This window comes from Callorhinus ursinus, unplaced genomic scaffold (assembly GCF_003265705.2).
Source record: "Callorhinus ursinus isolate GAN/ISIS: 27379988/994484 unplaced genomic scaffold, GSC_fseal_2.0 scaffold41, whole genome shotgun sequence".
Taxonomy (NCBI): Eukaryota; Metazoa; Chordata; class Mammalia; order Carnivora; family Otariidae; genus Callorhinus; species Callorhinus ursinus.
In genome coordinates this window covers 3300736-3320470 of record NW_027397103.1, presented here as the reverse complement: position 1 = coordinate 3320470, position 19735 = coordinate 3300736, and the positions used below count along the sequence as shown (strand labels likewise).

Genomic DNA, 19735 nt, shown 5'->3' with positions numbered 1-19735 from the left:
GCTCTCCCTGGAGAGGGAATCTGGGAGAGGGCTCATCACAACGGAAGCTAGACCAAGGAGAAGCACAGGCTCCTTTTCTCCTCCTTCTGCCTCCAGCTTGGGCCAATAGTTGCCATGTATTCTTTACCAACAAAAACCTGCAGATGCCATGACAAGAAGAGGAAGAAGGAGGAGGAGGAGAAGGGCAGGAAGTAGAAGAGAAAGAAGAGGAAGGAGAAACAGAAGAGGAAGAAGAAGGAGAGGAACAAGAACAAGAAGGAGAGCAGAAAGAACCTGGGGCCCATAAAGGAGGGCCTCATGAAATCTGTCAACAGGAGGAGGCAGTAGAGTGCAGTGATGAAGTCACGGGCTTTGGGGCAGATCTATAGACTCTGGGGTTCTTGATCTTGTCTCCCTGGGCAACTCCGGGTGACCCTGGGTAGCAACAACAACCAGTGCCAACTGAGCACCTACTGTGTGCCAGGTGCTAGACTAAATTCTTTACATGTACCACCTCATCTATTTCTTATAATAGCCCTTCAAGGGAGTTTCCACTAATATGCCCATTTAAGTGGGCGCCTAGAAAATGGCAGCCATGTTCTGTGGCCTAGAACAATTCAGTGAAGAGCAGCTAAATGAAATGGAGAGGTTAGGATCCAAACCCAGAAATTCTGCCCCCAGAGTCCAGGTGCTTAATGACATGACTTCCCTTCTGTCATTTCACTTCCCTGGGCCTCAGTGTCCTCATCGATACTTGGGGCTAATATGATTATTAGAGCTGCGTGGAGAGCTTTTAGCTCAACCTACTTCATAGGTTGTGAGGATGGAGTGAGTTGGGGTATCTGTTCATTTGAGAAATATGTATTCAGCACCTACTGTGTGCCAGGCACTGTTCCAGGCACTGGAGGAACAGCGGTGAACAAGACAGACAAGGATCCTACCCTCATGCCGTTTCAGTTCTGTGCGAGAAACTTAGCCCAATGCTTGGGACATAACTAACACTCAATATGCAATCGTTGCTAGCATTATTATTTGTCATCTCAGTGGTTGTATTAAGCTTGCTCCTAATAAACCCAGATGTGATGTTTTTGAAGTATCTCTGGGTTCAAAAAGCTTAATCAGATCCACAATCTCAGGTGAATTTCAGAACAAGCCTAGGAGAAAGGCAGGATGGAGGTATGCATCCCATTTTGTGGACAGGGAAAAGGAGGCTAAGGGGAAAGCATATGGTGGCCCTGGCCTTCAGACCCCTGACCCAGGCTCTCACACATTCTGCAAAAGCCTTCAAGCTCTCGCTCAGCCAAGAGACTCAAACGTGCCACACCGTTCACTGCAGTTTCGAGAGGAGAGGGACCAGAATGCAGAGGAAAGGCAGTATGAGACGGGGACTTTGCGGGACCTGTTGTGCTTGTTGGGTTTTTTTTAAATGGAAAGTGGGCATAGCATTGTCAACTTTTACTTCTACCACGTCCATTCAGAATAAAAGAAAAACACAATTTTCTATCACAAAGTGACATCTTACCACCAGAAAAGGTAGTACCTACATGGCCTCCGAAGAAAGGATGAGCCCTTAAATCAAATGCATTTAGCTGGATGGAAAACTCATTACATTGAACTTAACTTTTCTCCATTTCAATTTGGGCTGGTACAGAATTTGTCTGACTGGATCCCTATCGAGATTTTTGAGAACCGGTGGGCTGGGGGCCCTCAAAGCTACCATTTCCCCTCAGCTTCCTGCCCAGGGTGGGGAGGTGCAGAGACAGAGGTGGCCAGGCCATGTCCTGTGGCCGAAGGTCAATGGCAGTGCACTGCTCCGTGGGATCGCCCTAGCCCTGAAGGACTCTGTTACCTTCTTGCTGTCCCCACATCCTGCCTCCTCTCACGCAGACTCCCAAAGGTCAACGAACCCATTCTTTTTCTGTCTCCCTAATTAGTGTACAAAGGAAGATGAACAACAGCAAGGAAATAAACTTAATGTCTTTGTGGAACAAAAGGATTTTTTTTTTCTTTAAGGAATAACCAGAACCGTTGAGCTAAAAGCTCTCCACGCAGCTCTATATTCACATGAGAATTCCCAGTCCCCCATATGGCAGGGAGGGGAAAAAAAATTTATAGCCATTTCTCTCCATGGGGCCATTTGAAGCTCAGTAAATGGACTTGTTCAGTTTAATTGGAATTCTCTTCTTGATTGTATTTTTGTAACCTATTAGGCCGTGCTGCCTCTTGATCTCAGAATTCAGCTGAAATTAAATTTTGAAGTGTAAGTGAGAGGTTGCCTTTTTTCCCCGTTCTTGATTAAATAATGATTTGAAACAAAAACAATAAATAACAGTGCAGGCCTCCCTGGAGGGCTGAGAGAGACTCCCAGTGAAATGCCAGGAGCTGGAGTTTGTGGTGGGGGGATTTAATTACTTATTAGAAAAACCCAAGTGTTAATATGGAGTATATTAAGGAACAAGGAGATGAGTCAAGCTTATGATTTCAAGAGAGAAAAAAAAAAGAATCAGAGCTTCACATTGGAGGGGGCCAAGGGAGTAAAGGGGAAACACTTGTTTGCTTTCTTCCAATGGCCATTAGTTTGTGAAATACAGTATATCCTTAGAGGGGAAAAAAAGTCTGAGATTGGCCATCCTGATCCAGAAGGGAAGAGCTTGTCATAGCTCCAGGGTCTGGATGTGGCTTAATGGCTCTGGTCTCCTGCTTCCTTCCACTGGCAAAAGCCCAAGAGGGATGAAAAGGATCAAGCTGGGGAAGATGGAGCAATCGATTTTCATAGTTTTGGAAGGGAAAGATGGAGCATACAGGAAGCACTGTGTTTGTGGTGACTTTGGAGTGGTCAGGGTGGCAGCAGACACTTAGAGGGTTACAGACTCAGATGTCTTAGGGGCCAGGCAGTTAACAGATAAAAGCAACTGAGATCTCGTGGGGCTGGGCACCAGAAAAGCCTAAAATGGGCAGCTGCAATTCTCTCGAGCTGATTATTAGCAAGCAAGGATGTGGACCCAGCATTGTCAGATCTTATTCTTCAGCACAAACTAGAAATAGAGCTGTTATGTGAAACTGCCCCATTCTACAATGTTGGTAGTTAATTCAGAGTTACTGTCAAGCAGGCTGTGTATTCAAGTACATATATACTAAGTGGGCTAAAGAAAACGTAGCTGAAACAAAACATAACTTGGCCTGTCAGTTTTCTAATGGTGATTTGGGGGGTTGAAGCAGATGCTGTTCATTTATATCCCTCCACCCTCTCCGCTTCAGGGCACATGGCCAACCTCCAGCTTCCGGAAGATGCTCTCTGGCCGCCATAGACTGCTTTGCTTGGTTGTGTGGCAGTATGGACGCCCTAGAGAATTGACACCCACTGGGTGCAGCCTTCAACCTATGAGTGATGGGGCATGGGTGTATAAATACCCCAGCTCCCTCCTCGGTTGGGTCAGTTCCTCACTGGCTCCCAGAGTGTCTTCCAGCTGCCCTCCATGGTAGCTGGTTTGATAACCCATCTTTCATTGGTGCTTCTTCTCCCTCATCTCATTTTCCCACTCCCCTATAGAAGTTCCTTGTCCTCTCAAATCAACTACTAGCATTCAAATTCCTGTCTTGATTTTAGGGATAATCCATATTAAGACAGATGTTTTGTTTTGGTTTGGTTTTCACTTGGTAATTAAACAGATCTTACAGGGGCTGAGTTTTGAGGCCAAGCCCCACAGGTAGGCAGGCCTTTGTGAAGATAGGCAAAGAAGAACAAGGCCGATATGGAGGAAGGGGCCAGAGTAGACCACAGAAGAGTTTCCTGGTATGAGGGTTCCAGGTCTTAAACAGGGGCCCCGTGTACCATGAGGGCATTGTTACTGGACAACGGTGGGTCTAGAATGACTCCTCCTAGCAAGTGTCTTGAGCAGTGTTTTGCAGCCTAGCTGGGAGGACAAGGGCAAAGGTCAGTTAATGCTTAGAAGAGAAATTCCCAACGGATGAAGAACTCTTCAAAGATGAATTTTGAGAGGGCTGTTATGTAAATGAGGAGCAAGTAGGAGCCATGTTGTCATGTCAACGAGTAGACAACTGTTGGCATCTTATGTGAGTGAGTACTTGTCTAGGAAGGAGCAGAGACAAGAACACAGAGGCCTCTGTTGTGGGCCTATCATGAAGGTCTCCTCTGCATTATCGTGGCTGTCAGCTCCCCGCCCCCCCCGCAAACACACACACACACATTCTGTCTTTGGCTCCCCTCGATATATTTCCTCCTCTTTGCGTAGAGTGAATAAAGAGCTCTGGAGAAGGTGGAGTCTGAAACAAAGAGGCCATTAAACTATTCAGATTTGTCTGGCCAGAGGGAGCATCTTTCTATAATCTGAACAAAGTACAGGCTAACAGCCCTGTTGTGTGCAAATGGCCAGCCCCAGCCCATTTTTTAAGCTGACTTCCCAGGGTAGTAGACCGTGGAAGGGAAGTAAGGAGACCAATCTTAGCTTGTCTCATCTGGAAGTCTTCTCGATCTGGAGCTTCCCACCTCAGCCTGGAACTTAGGCTGTTGAGAATGTGTAGACAGAGCCTCTGGGGGCTTTCTCTAAGGATGCTGGATCTGAGGCGGGGCCAGGAAGGAGAGGAAGAACAGAGGGTATTCCTTCTCTCTGCCACAGGCCTGCACCTGGAACTCAGTTCTAAAGTTTATCTCTTGATCACACAGCCAGCCCTGAGCTGGTCTTGGGACACCAGCCGTCAGCCAAGAATCCACCTAGTTTTTTAGAATGATTTTGAATATGATGGGGGCCAGTCCCTCCTTTAAAAAGCCATCAAGTTGCTGAAGTTGGCAGTTACCCAATTGGACCTCACCAGGGCCTGATCACTCAGCCATATTAACCACTGAATCAAATTAGGATGGGCCCCGGCTTCTGAGCTCAGGCTTGTAAGGGGCTATGGAGCAGCTTTGTTCATTTAGCCAGATTTAGTGAGCAGTTACTCTGTGCCAGGCACTGCTTGGTTACTTAGGCACAATATTGAACTGGTCATGCATGGCCTCTGCCTTCAACAGACTCCCACTCAGATGGAGAGACAGGCAATAAAACAAGCAGTTATCCCACTGAGTAACAGTGCTGTGGCATACAGAAGCCACTCATTTTTTTTTTTAAAGATTTTATTTATTTGAGAGAGAGAGAATGAGAGATAGAGAGCACGAGAGGGAAGAGGGTCAGAGGGAGAAGCAGACTCCCTGCTGAGCAGGGAGCCCGATGTGGGACTCGATCCTGGGACTCCAGGATCATGACCTGAGCCGAAGGCAGTCGCTTAACCAACTGAGCCACCCAGGTGCCCGCCACTCATTTTTGAAAGAGTAAAATGAATGAAAGATCAAATGAATGAATAATGGAGTGTTGTGCCATCCTGACCTGGGGGGTTAGAGAGGGCTTTCTAGAGGAGGTGATATGTAACCTGGAGGATGTATAAATTTAGCCATATGAAATGAAGTAATGGGGAAGAGTGGCAGGGGAAATGGCATGTGCAAATGGCCTGGGGTTGGGAGAGTGAGCTGTGGTGGCAGAACCGAGAAAATTCTAACCGATCGGCTTCGGTTATGGGGGCCACAGTGGGGGTATTTGGAAGAGATGAGGCCTGTGAAATACTCCAGGTTGTGTTGTAAATTATATTGTCATCATGTCGAAGAATTTATATTCATCCAAAGAAATGGGACTTTTAAACAAACAGGAGATATTGGTATTTTCAGGCACCAGGGTCAACCCAATGAGAACATTGCAGAGGACCTTTATCTCTGTTTCCTGGAAAGGATGGAAAAGCATGATGCTTGATATAGTTCTCAGTTCTAATCACACAAGTTACATGTGGATAATGGTCATGGTCAGGTGGAGACGTGCTGAAAGTGTGTCTGTGATCTCAGGGTGTAGGGATGAGAAGGTGAACAGGGCAGAGTTCCCTTCTGTATCTACTAGCCTAGAGGGGGCTCACACTCAGGAAATCCTTGCCCATGGGGGCCCATGATGCACCAGGGCAGATGCTTTGAAATTGGTAGTCAGGGCTGGGAACAAGGACTTGGGGAGAGGAAGGCCAGCCTGGATGCCCCCAGGTAGCAAGTCAGTTATAATGGATAGATAATGGAAGCTGTCATACTCACAGGCCCCTTCATTAGAGATCTTCCAGCCTGGCCCCCTCCAAAAGGGCTTGCCTAATTCACTTGTGATATACTGGCCACCAAACATTCACCATCTCTGAGGCAAAGATTATCCATACCCATCCTTGGACCAAGGCTCAGTCCGAGAACCCATCAGACCCCATGATGCTTTCTCATTCCTGACGGAAGTGGTAGAGATACACATGTTGCCATTGAACTCCCAGAGCGGGGAAAGATACAGCATTCATACTGCAGACGGGAAGACAAAAAGGAGGAGCTGAATGGGAACAGGGCCTTTACATTGTTTTTAAAGAAGTCTCACTCAACAAAACTCCAGTTGAGCAATATACTTTTGAGGTCCCTTGTCCCAAAGCAAAGCTCGCCAGATCACCAGGCAGATAAAGCAGCAGCTGTGCTGGGTACAACTTGGTAAAGCTGGACCATCACCTTGTCTGTGTGCAAAGCCTCATGGGAGAATGCACAAAGGAAGTTCCGCCTCCCCCGTCCAGAAGCTGACATCCTGAGCTGCCAGAGTTTGCTGTTACCCTCGCAGCTCTGGTGTCTCTGCGTCTCACCTTCATGACCAATTGCTAAGAAGACAGACACAGTTCTCTAAGAAAGCCCCAAAGTCCCGCTCCTTTAGGCCCAAGGTACAAGGAATGAGGGGTGGGAGGGAAGCAGACTCTTGATGGTGAGGCCTTGCTAATATGCATGGGGCCCAGGGCAAGAGTAGAAAAGGAGTCCCACACACTATCCGTCTCAATGTTTATAAATCAAGCCAGCAAACATAAACATAATATGTTCTCCTGTCTTGGCAAACATACCTTGGAAATGGATCTGGAAAGTCAGGTTTGATTTTAGAATCTCACACCCCTCGGAGTGGCCGGCCACAACATGGCAGTGTGGTGGGGGGGCGGGGGTTGGGGACCCTGCCTCAAGGCCCTGGCCCCTCCCTTTCTCCTCCTACCACTTGCACCAACCAACACCATGGGCCTCCCCCACATACACGTGGACACCTCAGCCTGAACATCGAAGCTCTGTCCAAATGGCCACCCTTGGACCTGAGAGCGTGCACACCTGAAGCATGGTGTGTCCCCAGTAGAAGAGATCCATGGATGAGCCTGCAGAGACCCTGGAACGGGGCTCAGAGGCCATTTAAACAGAGAATTCTGGGATCTCAGAGACCCATAAGGTGCTCTCAGGGAAAGTGGTTTCCAGGTAGTGTCCTCCCGGCCCCACAGATTTCTTGCTGCCTGAGGATGGTTATCGCCTGAGGATGGCTATCGCCGGAGGAGGCCCAGGGCAGGAGTCCCTCTTGCCCACAGCTAAATAAGCACGCTACTGTTGGCAGGGACCACGGTGTCATCACGGCTGTGACACTGGTCTGAACGTTTAAAGAAAACCATGCACTGTGCTTCTGAATACATCACTGCCTTCCCAAGGGCTGGCTCAACTTCCGTTCCTCCTTCATCTGTCCCAGATCAGACCCACACAGGACTCTGGGAAGACCTCCCCATTCCCACTCACCCCAAGGCCAAATGTCCCAGTGCCTCCCAACGCCCTTTGTCCCAAGCACATCCTCGAGATCTTGACACCTCCACAGAGGCAAAGCTCTAGCCCCACTGCATTTTCAGCAAGGGTTTCTTGATCCAACTTGGGCACCAAGGGACTGACGAGGTTAGTGTTGATGGCTTGAGGTCCCCTTGCTGAGAAAACCAAAGAGAACTGATGCCTCACCTAGTAGGAACACTGAAAAACCAAAACTCAAAGCTCAGGGCCAAGTGTGAGGGTGTGCAGAAAGGTGTGTGTTTTTTCTTGTCATTTTCGACTCTAATGATGGACTCACGTTGCCCGCTCTTCCCTTTCTCTTACACCTTACCTACCTACTAAAGGAGGAGCTCTTGCTTGGTAAGTGGATATAATCCGCAAAGACATGAGAGAATTTATTAGAAGCCACTCGAGAGCCTTAGCTACCTTCTCCAGGGGGAAAAGGACACACACAAATATCCGTAGAGAGCTTTTTTTTCGTTTGTTTTCAGTCAGACTATTTGACTTCCATTTTTTTTGCCCCCCTTTTTTTTCCCCTTTAGTTGAAAACTACTAAAATGTCATTTTGTGACCTTGACTTTATATTTAAAAAAAAGAAAACTCTCTTTATTTCATTTCTTTTCCCCATGCGATATTTGTTTAGGGTTCTGTTCAGGGAACTTTTTCTTTAAAAAAAAAAAAAAGTCAAATTCATTGAGGATTTGGTTGAAGTTTAAAATTTTGGCTTTATCTCTCTTTTTTTTTAAGTTAAAAGATATATGTTTTTCATGCCCATTGTCCCATTTCTTTTCCCCTTCCCCTTCCTTCATTTTTATTACTGTTTTAGGTTAAGGGTGTGACACACCCCCCTTTCGATTGAGTTGTCTCTTTTGTTTGAGTTAATTCATTAGAAATTAAATTTTGTATAATTTCCTTTTTCTTTGGTTTAATCTGGATCGCATGCTTTTTCTCTGCATGATACCTAAATCTTCCAGTTATTCTAACAAGGGGTAAAAAAATATCTCCTTTCTGTGGAATTCTTTCAGGAATTTGTGCTTTTGTTTTTTTTTGGCGTCTCTCTTTCCTCTTCTCTCTCTCTCTCTCTCTCTCTCTTTCCTTTCGTTACAGTGCATCATGACGGTAAACATTTCTTGGTTATTTAGACACAGTGCACAGGCCCAGCGATCAGCAGTGTCCAACGGGTGTTTTTGCTTTCAGATCACTGGGTCGGGGTCTGCAGCTGACCTCTTTACCAAAACAGCCAGCCCGCTCACCACCTCCAGAGGACGCTCCCAGGAGTATGACTCAGGCAATGACACCTCTTCACCACCCTCCACGCAAATCAGCTCAGCCAGGTCACGGGGCCAAGAGAAGGGGAGCCCCAGTGAGGGCCTCACCAAAAGCCGGGAGCTCAACTGTGGCAACACCTCTGATTCAGGGAACTCCTTCACCACCTCCTCACCCCAGAACAAGGGGGCCGCTTTGGAGAATCTCTCCCCCACCAGCAGGGGCAGAGAGTCAAGGTCAGTGCACCTGGGCTGGAGGAGGGGTCGGGGGGGGGGGGGGGGAGGGTTCTGCCTTAGCTCTACCACCTCAGTCTCTCACCTTAGCCCTGTACCCATGCACTTCCCACCCCTAACCCAGGAGGCTTTGATTTGCAAGAGAGAGAAAACTCAAACTGGCATAATTTGGGGGCGGGGGGGGGAATCCGAAGATATCAGCTTCAGGTACATCTGGATCCAGGGACTCAAAAATACATCCTTGAGATTCTGCCTTCCCCATTACATCTCTCATCTCTGCTTCCCTCTCTATTGGCTTCATTCTCAAGCAGACCCTCCCAAAGCATGGGCACATATGCCAACAGCATTCACATATGCTAACCATTCTATCTGTTTAGCCAGCCAATGGAAGGAGAATGCCCCTTTCCCAAAAATTTCAGCAAAATACCAGGGCAGATTCTCCTTGTTTCTGCCTGGCCCATCTTGGGCCAGGTGGCCAAACGTGCCCACCCTTGGACCAGTCACTCTGGCCCAGGAGATGCTGTGCTCTTGGCAAGAATATGTCACATGCTACCATCAGGGTTAGTGAGTAGTCTTCCCACATACACAAAAGTTGGGGGAGGTCCAGTTGTCTGAAGGAAAAGTCAGGGTACTGATATCAGGAAGGATGGAGATGGGCAGGCAAAAACAAATATCAGTTTTACCAGTAATCTCAGGAGAAAGTCTAACATTAAATTCATTTAAAGTTGCTGTCATGTTAAAACATTTAAATGTACTGAAACCTTGTGTCAACACAAATACCTGCTCCTGGATGTTTGTAGCAGCTTTATTCATAATGGCCCAAACTTGGAATCACCTAAGACATCCTTCAGTAGGTGAATAAACTATAGTACATCCAGACAAGGGAATATTATTCAGCACTAAAAAGAAACGAGCTATCAAGCCATGAAAAGACGTGGAGGAAATTTAAATGAGTGAAAGAAACCAGTCTGAAGGCTACATATGGTACAGTTCCAACTCCATGACATTCTGGAAAGGGCAAAACTAAGGAGACAGTAAACAGAGCAGTGGGTAGAGATGTAGAGAGGGCAGGGGTTAGAGAGGGCTGCTTAGGTGGAGCACAGATCCATAGTTTCCGTTTCTCAAAACCCATTGGGTTCACAAGAGTAAACGCTAATGGAAACCGCGGACTCCACGTGATGATGTGTCAGTGGAGGTTCAGTGGTGGTAACCAATGTATCGCTCTTTTGTGAGATGTGGAGAGTGGGGGAGGTGGTGGGTATGGAGAGTACAGAGGGTTCCCATATACCTGCGGCGTGTACATGTGTGCCTGTGTGTGAGTGTGTGTACCTTCACACCTTGCTAGATGCAGTTTTCCTGCAGAGAACCTTGCGTGCAGTGGCTTATGAGCCAGTTTGTAAACTCTACTTCATTACCCCCTTACCCTCTCATTCAAGAAATCACAGCAAAATGCTAATCACCGAGGATAATGTCACAATTACGGCTAGTAGAAATCGCTGCTCATTGACTATCATTCATTCAGCTACTTACCCTCTCCTGGTTATCAGGCACCTCCTAGAAGCCAGCCACTCAGCCTGGTGCTGGAGAAAGGGAAATGGCACAGTCCTTTTCCTCAGGAGCATATAATGAGGCAGATGCAGGAGGGGTGGAAGAGATTTGCTGGTACATTCTCATGCTAACGTGGGGTCTTCTTTCTTCTGGAGGTGGGAGTCTGCTTTTGTTCAAAGTGGCCAAGATGTCAGAATGATAAGCAAAGCCTTAGCAGTGAAGCAGTTAACGGCTTCTTCAAGGACAGAGCGCCCTTTGTCCCCAACACATAGCCCACTTCAGTTCTTGACAAACAGCTTAGCATCTCCACGGAGCCTCTGGTTTGCCTGCCCTGGGACATCCCTGGCCTCAGTTCACACCCAAGCCTGCCTGGGAGCCAGGGCTGGGTCAGAACAAATGTCAGTATCTCCGAGAACAGGCAGTGAAATTCCCAGATGAGACAGGGAGGACAGGTGTCTACTTACATACTCCAAGGCAAAAAAAAAAAAAAAAGAGAGAACCAGAATAGTAATAGTAATAACAACTGATAATAATAACGACTGCTCATATGTCTTGAGCCCTGATTATATGCTAGGTGCCATGCTGAGTGCTTGCCATGGATCATCTTCCTTCACTCCTCATAGAACCTTTATGGGATAAGTATTATCAGAGATCTTTTTTAGCTGGTGGGGAAACTGAGACTCAGAGTCGTTAAGAAACTTAAGATCATAAGGGCCAGCGCCAGGATTCAAACACAGATCTGTCATAGCATTGAAGCTGAAGCCTGAGTGGCATCTAGCAGTTACCTGCTTCATTTGATCTCTATGGACAGCCAAATTAAATCATTTAGACCCAGCCTTTCATTTTGAAATATAAGTGATCTCTAAATCCATGGCTATTTATGCCATGTCAGCAATGAGCAGAGAGCTGAGAGGAAAAGACATGATCAGCTCTAAATCTAGGGAACCTTCAACAGTGAAGATAGGGGACTGGTGGGGTGACAGGGGCATAGGCTTTGAAGCTGGACAGATCGGGGTTTGAGACTCTGGGTGGCTTTGAGGAAGTAACTAACCATTCTGAGTCTTCCCTGTAAATCGGGGAGAATAGTGCCAGTTTCCTAGGGTTGTTGGGAGGACCATACAAGATGATGCTGGTGGAGCACCAGGATACTAAGAGGCTCAAACGTTTATTTCACAACTATTTATTCATGACCGACAACAGATGGTATCAGGCTCTGTCCGAGGTGCTGGGATACAGTTTCCAGAGATTTGAGTCCTCTCCCCAAGGAGTTCAGTGACTGGGGGAGGAAGAGACAATTGTAAGACCAAGTGAGTCCTTCTAGGGACAGGGGGTGCATAGAGGCTGGCGGCCGTGGTAACACATTGAGGGTCACCCAACTAGACTCAGGGAGATGTCAAAAAAGGCCTCCCAGAAAAGGTGAGGTCGAACTAAGGCCTGAACCATGAGTAGTTATTGTCAGGTGAGGAGGGAAGGGAAGAGGGCTCCAGGCAGTGGGAATGTTCTAAGGCCTGGAGACAGGGAAGGAACAGGGATATTTCAGGAGGAACAAGTAGTCCATTATGGCTGGAGTCAAGAGAGGAAAGTGCCAAGAGCTGAGATTGGAGGGGTGTGCAGGGGCCAGATCATGATGAGCATGGAAACCATATATTAACGGGATTAGAATTTGACTCTTGGCCCAAACCAAATGAACATGCCCTTATTGAGAACCCAACAGGAGCTTCACATGGCTCCCGGCAGGGTGGGAGCACAGAAGACAGGACCCTGTCATTGGGTGATTTTGAACAAGCCTTCACTCTTCTTTGGGTCTCAGTTTCCCCGTCTGCAAAATGGGCTACATCAAAGTTTCCCAAATGTAAACCACCTATATGGCCCCTTGTTGATTTTAGCCATATCCCTGTACCTACTGGTACTCTTACTTTAATAAACTCACTTTTTTATACAAGGAAACTTACACCACTATCTTACCTAGAAAATTTATAGCACTCGTCCTAAATAGAAAGCACCTGCAAAATACATGATTTATATATGAAAATACATAAAGATGGTGTATTTAATTCTAGTTAGCAACAGTTGCCCTGCCCAAGGCACCAGATCTGGGAGACGGCAGTGTTGAACCCACTAGTACCCAACCCGGAGTTTCCCATTAATGTAATCAGAAGGACTGGAAAAGACTCAAAAGGGAATAAATCTCTTTGTGATTGGTGTTATTTGCCATTATGCCCATGCCCACTGACCTAAAATGCTCCAAAGTGCCCCCTGTGGTATGTGTCCCCCTCTGTCCTTATTCCTCTGACATCTGTGGCCTGGAAAGTTTCCTCGAGGCAGTAAGATGGGAATAGGCGGAAAGGGGTTTCTGAGAGTACCACAGCCTAGGCGCAGGTAGGGAGAGGAGTATCAGCTCCAGATGCCTGCAGACCAGCGGGCAGGCCATTGCTAACAGGCGTTCTGCCCACATCTGCAGAGGATTTCGGTCGCCATGTCTGGAATGCGCAGAAGTGAAGAAGTCCAGTTTGGTCCCATCCACAGCCCGGAGCTCCCCCATGAGAGGGTGCTCCCGCAGCCCCTCCTATGCCAGCACCCGTTCTTCCAGCCACTCCTCCCGATCCCCAAACCCCAGGGCTTCCCCCAGGTACACCCGAAGCCGATCCACCTCCTCTGGAAAAAGGTGAGTGCCACTTTGACCTCTGTTCTGCAGCGCTCTCCTCCTTAGGGAGCTAGTTATGGTAACCAGAGATGGCCTTTGGCCCTGGGGGCGGGGGGCAGGGGGCGGGGAAGGAGTCAGACGGACTTGAGTTTTGAATGCCCACTATACCCGTTCCTAGCCGGTGGCCCTGGGTCTCAAATAACCTCTCTGAGCCTCAGTTTCCTTATCTGCAAAGTGAAAACATTCACCTCTCTGTGCTTTGGTTTTCCCATCTGTGGAATGGGATTGATAATAGTACCTAACCCTAGGATGTGTTGAGGATTTAATGAGAAAATGCACACAAAGCATTAGTGCAATGTCTGACATGTAATAAAATACACAGTCATAGCTAACATTTCCTGTGTGCATTGAACCTAATGAGACCCTAATTTGTGAGGTATGTGATTGACTCTAACTTACTCATCTAATTTACAACGCTATAGGGTAAGTACGATTATTTATCCCCATTTTATAGATGAGAAAACAGAGGCCCAGAGAAGTGAAATCACCTGTTCAAGGTCATACAGCTAATAAGTGGCCTTAAATGGTAAGAATTCAAGAAGAAGTTGTCAATATTATTATTAATCGCCCAGAAGAGAGGGAATTTCATTCTCAGGAGAGGGCCAGACTCCTCGGCCTGGCGTCCTGAAAGAAGAAGGTCTCCCTCAGGGGACCCGCTGCATAAAGCCCTACACATCCGGGACGACCCCGTCGAAGCCCAGCAGGCCCCTCGGGGACTGTTTACTCTCCCGCAGGTCCTACTCGCGCTCTTCCAGCTATTCCTCCAAGTCGGGCAAGAGGAGCCCACCCAGCAGAAGCTCCCGATCGCGCCGCAGCCCCAGCTACTCGCGTTACAGCCCTAACAGGTACCGGCCCCGCCCCCAAGCACAGGCCCCGCCCCCCGGCCTCCTCCCCCACCCACCTCTATGGGGAGCTTCACCCAAGCCCCGCCCCTGCTCCCCCATCGTCCAGCATTGCAGGAGTAGGGATGGGGAGACGACCCAGCATCCTTGTAGTTTTCTTCGTCTCCGCTGGAGTGGATATGTTTGGGCCCCCAAACATATCCTTGAGTCCTAACGTACCCCCATAATATACAGCGAGCCACACCCCAGAATTCACAGCCCGGCCCTCAGCCTCTTCACACACCTAATACTACCCTTCTTCCGCATATTCAGAGCCCCCAGTTCTTACGCATGCGCCAGGGCCCTCTTGACGTCCGCATTCTCACCCCCGCAGCACCCGCGCCCCTGTAATGCCCACCCTCGAAGGCTGACACCCGGGCACACGCCCGCCCCCCCCCCCCAGTATCGAACCACAGCCCTGTCCTTTTCCCTCCCGCATTCCCTGGGGCCCCGGGAGAAACCACCCACTGCCCCAGTGGGGTGCAGGGCGCAGGGGAGAGGAAGTGAGTGACCCTGGCTCATGCGGATCTCCCAGCTCCCCAGTAACCCCCGCATCCCTTCAGGGAGCGGGACCCCAAGTACAATGAGAAGGACTCCCAGCAGCGGGAGCGCGAGCGAGCGCGTCGGAGACGGCGGTCCTACTCGCCCATGCGGAAGCGCCGGAGAGACTCCCCGAGCCACCTGGAGGCGCGGAGGATAACCAGGTAAGGCCAGGAGGGCCGGGGGTGCCCACCTTCACCCTCACTCCCACCCCTCACCCGCTGGGGCCCCGGGTTCTCCCCGTGCCCCCTTGGAGCTGGATTTCAGGATTGTGGGAGCTCAGACACACTTTGCGGGCTCTGCTGGGAGCGGGCAGGGCCTCCGGGGCGGGGCTAGGATGGGTGCCTGGAACAGGGGTGGGACCAGCCTGAGGAATCCGGGTGTGGACGGGGTCTGCGGAGGGGGCTGGGAGGTCACGTCGAGGCAACGGGGGCCAAAGCAGTGGGGACAGATCACGCTCAGACGCACAAACAAGGCATTAATAGACCCTGATCACACCCTGCACCAAGTGTGGAGAGGGCAAGAAGGATCATTTAGGTGCCAAAGGGACTTAGAGGGAGCCCTGGTGGGTGAGGGGGAGAGGTGGGTGAGGGGCTCTGGAGTGGAATCCCGGCTGTGCCACTTTTCAGGTAAGCTGGGAAAGTCTCTTCACCTCCCAGATCTTCAGCCCTCACCCATGAAGTATGGAAGGAAATAATTCCCAGGAGTATCATAAAGATGAAATGCAAGGGGGCAAAGAGATGGGAACCCACTTTGTAAACTGAAATGCAGAACACTAGAACCCTCAGTGTGCCGTTGTTTCGGACTGAATGGTCAGACTAGGTGGATAAGGTTTCCTGTAACAGGTAAAGTCTTAGATGAGAAAAGCCCTAGAAAAGAAGCCTGAGGTCCGAGTGGACACGTATTTCTTCGGCCTGGAAAGCAGTAAGAATGGCTGAGTCTTGCCCTAAAATTGGCTGCTGACAATCAGTCGGGCTCTTCCTCCTGGCCCTCTAAGGGTCAGCCACTCCATCCAGAGACTCACGGGACTGGGGCTGGGGTGTCCTCCTGGCTGCCTAGTGCCTCCTCCCTAGAGATGACCTGGAGGAGGAAAAAGCACCTGTGCCCCAAACAATAAGATGGGGATAAAGCATCACCTTCTCAGATATCCCACAGAACACCCTGGTACACAGGAAGTCCTACACCCACCGCGTTGACCAGAGGTGTCCTTGAGGTTGACTTGGAGGAAGGCTGAGATAAACAGAGTGGCATTTCTAAAAGGCCCTCTTGTTTCCTTAGTCAACCTCAAATAGTCCATCTTGATGAACCCATTCAGTGTTTCCCAAACTTCAGTCACCCCGCAGCATCTGAGCACTTTTGACTTGTCTGTTTAGTAAGCGTACTGTAGCTTACTTAATTTTCTTTAAATAGATATGCTCTTTCTTAGAGGTCCATACATTTAATTCAAAAGGAATACACCACAGTACACTATAGTAAATGGACAACCAGCCTCTCTTACCGTAAATAGAAGGTTCTAGTAAAAGTAAAAGTAGCACAACAAAACTGCAATTAGAGTCTAGGTGTAGATCCTATTGACAGCTGGAGGTTCTGAGCCCCAGCCTTGCTTTATTAAAAAGTGAGATCGGTGACTTCTCAAGACCCCAGCACTAGGCTGAGACCATCCCCTGGATGTGCTCGGGACAGCACGAGGAGCGTAGGCGGAGGGTCTCCCCAGGGGCCTGGGAGGTGGAAGTTACTGCTCCCCCTTCTCCTGCCTTCCCCTCCCGCCGGGAGGCTGCGGAAGCTGGCGGGTGCCCCCGGGGCCGGGGTGGGCGGAGTCTGGTCCTCAAGCGCGCTCCGTCTGGTCTCCGCAGTGCCCGGAAACGCCCCATCCCCTACTACCGGCCCAGCCCCTCCTCATCCGGCAGCCTCAGCAGCGCCTCCTCCTGGTACAGCAGCAGCAGCCGCTCGGCCAGCCGCAGCTCTTCCCGCAGCCGCAGTTATTCCCGCAGCCGCAGCCGCAGCCGCAGCCGGACCCGCACGAGCAGTGGCTCCAGCTCGCGCAGCCCCAGCCTGGGCTCCCGGAGCCGGAGCCGGAGCCGGAGCTACAGCTCAGCAGACAGCTACTCCAGCACGAGGCGCTAAGCAAGGGCCCTCCCTTGAGCCGGCTGCCTGCAGCGGGGCCCCTTTCACTCTGCCAGCCTCTCCCCCTTCCCTGCCCACCCTGCCTTCTCCTTGGGGACGGACCTTGCGGGCTCCTGGACCCTGTCCTTCCTGCTCTCCTGGGGAGGAGGAAAAGAGGGTACGGGGCCTTCAGCCTCTATGTCAAGCCGCTAGGAGCCTCCACCAGCACCACCCCCGGGGCTCAACTCGGGCCTGGGCGGATGGAGAGAACCACCCTCTGTTGGCACAAAAAACCTCAAGGTTCTGTAAGAAGCAATGGGTCCGTGACTCCAACGCTTGGGCCTAGCCAGGAAAACAGAGTTCTGCTCACCCACTGCTCCTGGGATGCCTATGGAGGCACCTGCCCTCATTCTCCCCTCATTCAGCCTCCTGAGCGGGTGTGTGAACCCTCGTGGGATGGGAGGTGATGAGAGGAAACCAAGGGCAGTTAGGCCCAGGAGAGGGGGTCAGGCCTTTCACACACGCACGCACGCACGCACACGCACGCACACACACGCGCACGCACGCACACACCCCACGAAACAGGCCGGAGCAGAAGTAGAAGGCAATCAGAGGGGGGAGAGAAGGGATCTGAGTAGGGATCACGGAGGTTTCAGTGGGGAGGAAGTGTCAGGAGAGAGGAAAGGGGTTCTCTGGTTGTGAGCATAGACGCAAAAGGGCAGGGGTCATTCTGCAGCACCCCCCCCCCATTATCTTGGCGTGGTCAGGAAAAGCAGTCCAGTAGGTTCTAGCAATGGAGAGGCCCCCACAAGGCTTCGACAGCCTCTTGGCTGTTCACAGGGCCCCTGAACCTCCCTGAGAAAGGACACAGTAGACAGGACACCTTGGTCCACAGCCCCACAGCCCAGATTTGCCTCAGCCCCCACTAGCTGGCACCAGCTTAATTCCACGAGACCATCTGCTGAACATCCCCCAGTGCCATGGCCAGCTGCCAGTCCCCAGCGCCGGCCAGTCTGGCCTTACCCTCCCGTTGGTGCCTGCCTGCCTGCCCCCTCCCCCGCGGCCCCGACGGCCACACCCTGGAGCCCACCCAAAGCAGCCGAGCATCGGCTCACCCGCCCTCAGCCCCAGCCAACCCCTTTGCCTCTCAGGAATTTTGCCAGGATGGGGCACAGCAGCTCCGGTTTTGGGGGGAAAGACCCAAATCCAGAGAGTGTGAGGGGACAGGGGCGTGGGTACTCCAGAGCCTGGGATTCTCCTGGCTTCTGAGGCTTCTCTGTCAGCTCAAGCCCCACCTTCATCTCGGCCCTCCCCCAATCGTCCCTCCGCCCGGGGCTGGGCAGCACGGGTAAGCTGATCTCCAACACACAAATACCACCAGTTGCTTCATCCACAGCAGGCACTGAGAACAGGGGTGTGAGGGAGAGGATCCTTAAAATAAACCCCTGGGCATCCCCCTCACCAGCTGACTGGTTTTCCGGAGCCTTGTGGGTGAGTTTCAAGTTTGCGGCAGCAAGGGCAGCGGGACAGGGCACGGAGGGGGATCGTGAGGGGGGACAGTTCCCAGCTCTGGATACTGGGGCCGGCTACGGGGAAGCAGGGACCAAACACTCTTTATCCTTCCCACCCGAAGGAAAACACTGGAACGAAAAAATCCTTTTTCTCGAAAGCAGTGACCTGTCCCCCCAACTCCCAATCTTTCCCATTACATCAGCCCATGGGGCCAGAAACTGCCCTGCAACCACCCACAAGTCCTTCCTCCATCAGGAGAGCCGAAAGCGAGGTGCCCCAGACAGCACTGGACGACCTGGCCTTCCCATGATGCCCTCTGGCCCAGCCCTGGGCCCCACCCGCCCAGACTGGCGGATGCCGACGCTGTCACCGCAGAAGGCCGGATGGCAGGTGCCTGGGACAGGGGCAGGTGCCCTGGGAGGGCATGTACAGCAACTGTAAATAACCCTCTTCCCTGCCCAGGAACGCAAACTGGGCTCCAGTCTCCCATCATGGAGCCACGGAACCTCATTAGCGGGACAGCAGTGAGAGAGGCCCAAGAGCCTCCCATCAGACTGCCTTCAGACAACTCTAGGGGACCATTTTGCCTGGGGCTCCTAGCAAACCTATTATTTATTTTATTTATTTATGTTTATTTATTTATTTATGTGATGACTTCTCTCTCTCTCTCTCTCTCTCTCTCTCTCTCTCTCTCTCTCTCTCAGTTGCCATTAGCAGTATTCAACTATTTATTTATATGGAGAGGTGTGTGTGTGTGTGTGTGTGTGTGTGTGTTTCGGGGTGGGGGGGCTTCTAAATTATTTTTGCGCATCTTTTTTCCCTTATATCTTTGTGGGTGGAATCTGAGAGGTCGGGTGTTGAGTAGGGATGTTGGCTTTGTCCCTGCAGGGGAGACCCACAGATCTCTAAGTCCAAACATCCTGGAGTTGGCCTGGGAGGGTGGGGGGAGCACTTCAGACCCAAGGTTCATCGTTATGTCAGTGAGGTTCAGGCTTGCGCCCCAGCACCCTGCCCACCAGCTGCACTGAGGTATCAGAAAGATGAAGAACAGCCACGAGCTTTGTGAGCTAAGGCCCCAAAACGGTACAGTGGAGTCACAGCTCACGTGGGGGTTGAAGTCCAAAGTTAGCATAACCTAACTAAGGCAAAATTTGCAGAGTCAGAAATCTCGGTGTGAGCGCTGTAGGGAGGCACCTGCTGGGAGACAGCGATACTGGCCCTTGCCAACTGAGGAGGCTTTGTTCAGTATTTATTGAAGTAGCCACCTTGGGTTTGGGCGGTCATGGTGGTTAAAGCGATGATG

General features: G+C 50.5%; 1 protein-coding gene across 1 annotated transcript in view; it reads left to right on the top strand.

Moving 5' to 3' along the window:
- Positions 1-19102, top strand: part of SRRM4 (serine/arginine repetitive matrix 4) — a 149764-nt gene extending 130662 nt beyond the window's left edge. The window contains exons 9-13 of the mRNA XM_025889412.2: positions 8843-9147; positions 13154-13357; positions 14131-14241; positions 14841-14981; positions 16671-19102. Coding sequence (XP_025745197.1) covers positions 8843-9147; positions 13154-13357; positions 14131-14241; positions 14841-14981; positions 16671-16941 — 1032 coding nt within the window. The 3' untranslated portion in view covers positions 16942-19102. The remainder of the gene's footprint in view (positions 1-8842; positions 9148-13153; positions 13358-14130; positions 14242-14840; positions 14982-16670) is intronic.
- The last annotated feature ends 633 nt before the right edge of the window (positions 19103-19735 follow it).